This window comes from Micromesistius poutassou, assembly GCF_964030765.1.
Source record: "Micromesistius poutassou genome assembly, chromosome: 9".
Taxonomy (NCBI): Eukaryota; Metazoa; Chordata; class Actinopteri; order Gadiformes; family Gadidae; genus Micromesistius; species Micromesistius poutassou.
The window spans coordinates 18,478,957-18,483,956 of record NC_140279.1 but is presented as its reverse complement, the minus strand read 5'-3'; the positions used below and the strand labels follow the sequence as shown (position 1 = coordinate 18,483,956).

At 50.4% G+C, this 5,000-nt stretch overlaps 1 protein-coding gene across 1 annotated transcript in view; it reads right to left on the bottom strand.

Moving 5' to 3' along the window:
* LOC311353436 (semaphorin-4E) overlaps window positions 1-5,000 on the bottom strand; it is a 22,277-nt gene that overhangs the window by 5,236 nt on the left and 12,041 nt on the right. Inside the window, exons 9-11 of the mRNA XM_084473346.1 lie at window positions 4,365-4,537; window positions 3,054-3,210; window positions 1,879-2,101 (exon numbers count right to left, since the gene is read on the bottom strand). Coding sequence (XP_084329472.1) covers window positions 1,879-2,101; window positions 3,054-3,210; window positions 4,365-4,537 — 553 coding nt within the window. The remainder of the gene's footprint in view (window positions 1-1,878; window positions 2,102-3,053; window positions 3,211-4,364; window positions 4,538-5,000) is intronic.

Sequence of the window (5,000 nt, the reverse complement as noted above, 5' to 3'; positions counted from 1 at the left end):
CAAATAAGTGAATTCTTAGCCGTTCATAACCAGAAACTATCCGACGAAATGACCGACGAGTTTCTCATTAAGACTTCATATCTTGCGGAGATATTCAGTCTGTACAACGAGGCAAACAAACGCATGCAGGGCGCGGATGCCAACGTAATGGAGTGCAAAGAGGCAGTGGATGCGTTTGTGCGTAAAGTGGAGTACAGGAAGAATAAACTGGGAAAGGGGGACCTGCAACAGTTTCCCTTGCTACAACAACAGTCAGGGGGGAAGTTATCTGATGCTTTGGCCAGACAATTCACCCGCCACATGGAGCAGCTTCAAGAGGATATGCACTCGCGTTTTTCGGATATTAATGAACATGTCTCAAAAGACGCATGGGTGATGGACCCATTTCTCGCTAAAGAAGAACATGTGGAGCACCTCCAGGCTGAGGATGAGCTCATGGATATAAAGTCCAACTCTCTCTGCAAGCGATTCTATGATGAGCATGGATACAAGCGGTTTTGGCTTGTGTAAGGGCCAGGAGTCGCTCCTAGGCTTGCTCATCATGCAACCACCAGATTCATCTTGCCATTTGCCACAACATACCTGTCAGAGACTGCTTTCAGCGCTCTGGTCACCATAAAAACAAAGGCACGCAACAGACTTGATGTGCACAGTGACTTTCGTTTGGCTGTTACCAAAGTCACACCAGACATCCCATCACTGGCTCAAGAAATACAGTGTCAGAGCTCTCATTAAAAGCTAGGCTGCCTGGTATGTATGAAAGTGAAATGAAAAGATGATCATAATACAACGAAAAATGTGTTCCTAGTACAAGTTCTGAAGTTTATGTGGTCATTTTACACATGTTTTTCCTCATTGCTCCATGCTGTTGCTGTTTTTTTATTCAAGCAGGTAATAATTGAAACATAGGGCCTAATAAAGGAAATTGTGTTTTTAAAATTAGGCCTAGGTTCTGAAGAAGTATAGACAGGTTATCCTCATTGTTTCATGCTGTTGCTGTTTTTTTAGTCAAGCAGGTAATAATTGAAATATAGGGCCTAATAAAGAAAATTGTGTTTTTAAAAATAGGCCTAAGTTCTGAAGAAGTATAGACAGGTTATCCTCATTGTTTCATGCTGTTATGAAATTACTGAAATATAATAAAGTATTTAATGTAAAAGAAGTTATGATGTTCCTTATTTTATTTTTCATGGGGGGGGGGGGGGGGTCACCAAAATTTACAATGGTAAAAATATGGGTCCCTTAAGAAAAAGGTTGGGAACCACTGATATAGGGAATAGTGAGCGAGTGAATAGGGAACGATTTTGAACACAGCTTCTATTACGAATAAACAACACGTCTCACTCATCGAGTGTTGAACCACCCCCACCCTAACCTCCACCCTAACCTCCACCCTAACCCCCACCCTAACCTCCACCCTAACCCCCACCCTAACCACCACCCCCACCCTAACCCCCACCCTAACCTCCACCCTAACCTCCACCCTAACCTCCACCCCCACCCCCACCCTAACCTCCACCCCCACCCCCACCCTAACCTCCACCTCCACCCTAACCCCCACCCCCACCCTAACCTCCACCCCCACCCCCACCCTAACCTCCACCTCCACCCTAACCCTAACCCTAACCCCCACCCCCACCCTAAACTCCACCCCCACCCCCACCCTAACCTCCACCTCCACCCTAACCCCCACCCTAACCCCCACCCCCACCCTAACCCCCACCCTAACCCCCACCCTAACCTCCACCCCCACCCTAACCTCCACCCTAACCCCCACCCCCACCCTAACCTCCACCCTAACCCCCACCCTAACCTCCACCCCCACCCTAACCTCCACCCCCACCTCCACCACCCTCCCCCCCCCAGCGCTCCCCGTACCCGTGCCGATGAACATGACGGGGTACACGTTCCCGTCCAGCGCCCGGACGCTGTCCACCACGATGCGGGTCAGGGCGGGGCCCCTGGTGACCAGCAGGGGGCCCCCGGTCAGCGGCCGCACCGCCTCGTCCATCAGGGGCCGGTCCCGGATGAACTGCAGCGTCTTGTCCGGGAGGTCCAGGGAGCTCCTCATGCCCAGCCGCCGCGCCGCGTTGTTGATGCACTGAGGGACGACGACCGGGAGTGTTAGGGTACCGGCCGCCACGCAGGACGTCAGGGTACTGCCCCTAGCAGGACGTCAGGGTACTGCCCATAGCAGGACATCAGGGTACTACAGGACATCAGGGTACTACAGGACGTCAGGGTACTGCCCCTAGCAGGACATCAGGGTACTACAGGACATCAGGGTACTGCCCCTAGCAGGACATCAGGGTACTACAGGACATCAGGGTACTGCCCCTAGCAGGACGTTAGGGTACTGCCCCTAGCAGGACGTCAGGGTACTACAGGACATCAGGGTACTACAGGACATCAGGGTACTACAGGACATCAGGGTACTGCCCCTAGCAGGACATCAGGGTACTGCCCCTAACAGGACATCAGGGTACTGCCCCTAGCAGGACGTCAGGGTACTGCCCCTAACAGGACATCAGGGTACTGCCCCTAGCAGGACATCAGGGTACTGCCCCTAGCAGGACATCAGGGTACTACAGGACATCAGGGTACTACAGGACGTCAGGGTACTGCCCCTAGCAGGACATCAGGGTACTACAGGACATCAGGGTACTGCCCCTAGCAGGACGTCAGGGTACTGCCCCTAGCAGGACATCAGGGTACTACAGGACATCAGGGTACTGCCCCTAACAGGACGTCAGGGTACTGCCCCTAGCAGGACATCAGGGTACTGCCCCTAACAGGACGTCAGGGTACTGCCCCTAGCAGGACATCAGGGTACTGCCCCTAACAGGGCGTTGGGGTTTCTACTGGGTTCCATTCTATTTAGAAGCATCGTGTCACAAACTCTCTGATTGGACGACAGATGTGCACGAATCAAACGCGCTCAAAAATAAAAAGGTAAAGATAAAGAATCAACTAAAAAAAACGATGAAGTGATTCATGATTCATGATTCATGATTCAGTGGGTAATAAATCAATCGTTAACCTAACAAACTCACCGCTCCCGGGCGCGGCACCGGCAGCTCCCCGCCGTACATCACCCATTTGACGTGGGACGTCTCCACGGCAACGGAGGTCTTGAACTTGCCCTCGTTGAAGACCTCGCGGATGGCGGCGACGCTGAACGCGCACACGGCCGACAGCCGCGACGAACCGCTGGGGGGGGAAAAGGGGGCGGGATCCGTTCATTAAAGGGGCGGGATCCGTTCATTAAAGGGGCGGGATCCGTTTATTAAAGGGACAGGATCCATTTATTAAAGGGGCGGGATCCATTTATTAAAGGGACAGGATCCATTTATTAAAGGGGCGGGATCCATTTATTAAAGGGACAGGATTCATTCATTAAAGGGTCGGGATCCATTTATTAAAGGGACAGGATCCATTTATTAAAGGGACAGGATCCATTTATTAAAGGGACAGGATCCATTTATTAAAGGGGCGGGATCCATTCATTAAAATAGGTCAGTGGTGCTTTGTATTATTTAAGTGCTGCACATCTAGAGGCAGGAGTGTGTAACATGCTCGGTCATTCCAAGCCACAAGCCATCGCTGCCCATGTGCAATCAGAAAAGCACTCTCTTCTTGTTCCAACAATCATATCTTCTTTTTTTATCTCCTTAGATTATTTATGAATAAGAAAGAACACGCATATAGGAGCGCTGAATCTATGGTTGCACTTTGGCCCGTGGCCACAGAGTGAGCTTCCTTGTTCTTTTATTGGGAGGAGAAAAAGGTCAAACTGATAAATAGTGTCAATATTATCCAGCTAATTATGAAACTGTATGAACAGCTTTGAGACATAGAGAGAGAGAGACAGAGGGAGAGAGAGAGAGAGACAGAGAGAGACAGAGGGCGAGAGAGAGAGAAAGAGAGAGAAACAGAGGAAGAGAGAGGGAGAGAGAGAGAGAGACAGAGAGAGAGACAGAGGGTGAGAGAGAGAGAAACAGAGGAAGAGAGAGCGACAGAGAGAGAGACAGAGAGAGAGAGAGAGAAACAGAGGAAGAAAGAGCGACAGAGAGAGAGAGAGAGAGAGAAACAGAGAGAGAGAGCGACAGAGAGAGAGACAGAGAGAGAGAGCGACAGAGCGAGAGAGAGAAACAGAGGAAGAGAGAGAGACAGAGAGAGAGAGAGAGAGAGAGCGAATGAGAGAGAGACAGAGAGAGAGAGAGAGACAGAGAGAGAGAAACAGAGAGAGAGAGAGAGAAACAGAGGAAGAGAGAGAGAGAGCGACAGAGAGAGCGACAGAGAGAGAGCGACAGAGAGAGAGCGACAGAGAGAGAGCGACAGAGAGAGAGCGCGACTGCACTCACGACTGGGGCGCGAACACAGCGTAGAAGACGCTCCTCCTCCAGTTGTGGTGTTTGAGCAGGAAGACATCTTGGACAATAGGAGGCAGGCTGGGCTCGGGCAGGGAGCAGTCCAGACGGGCTTTAACGAAGGACGTCCATTTCCTCTGCAACGTCCGCTGGCCGCCCATATCCTCCTAGAAAGCACAGACTGGTTAAGGCTGGGACAGCTGAGCCGTAGGACTATGAGCCGTAGGACTCTGTGTTGTTTTCGTTACTGCTGGTGGCTGACCCGCACAAGCACAGGTCGCGCCGACAGGGCCCGGCCCTGATCTGAACTAAACAATAGAGTTGAACATTAGAAGATAAAAAAAAATTTTCCTTTTGTTCGACAGCCTGATTCCTGGATAGGTTTCATGGATAACAATACGACCGTATTAAACTAGCTCTAAATTAGTTTTTTGCCGTGCAATATGTCGTACAAGCAGCATCTATTGTGCCCTTTGCCCTTTTGGACATTTACATTTAGGGTATTTATCAGACTTGTATACAAAGCGACTTACAATAAGTACATTTGTCTGAAGAAAGAGAAACAATATGTCTGTGGGTACAGTGAGGATGTTCATAGAACCAAGTGCCAAAGCACCAACCATCACTAGG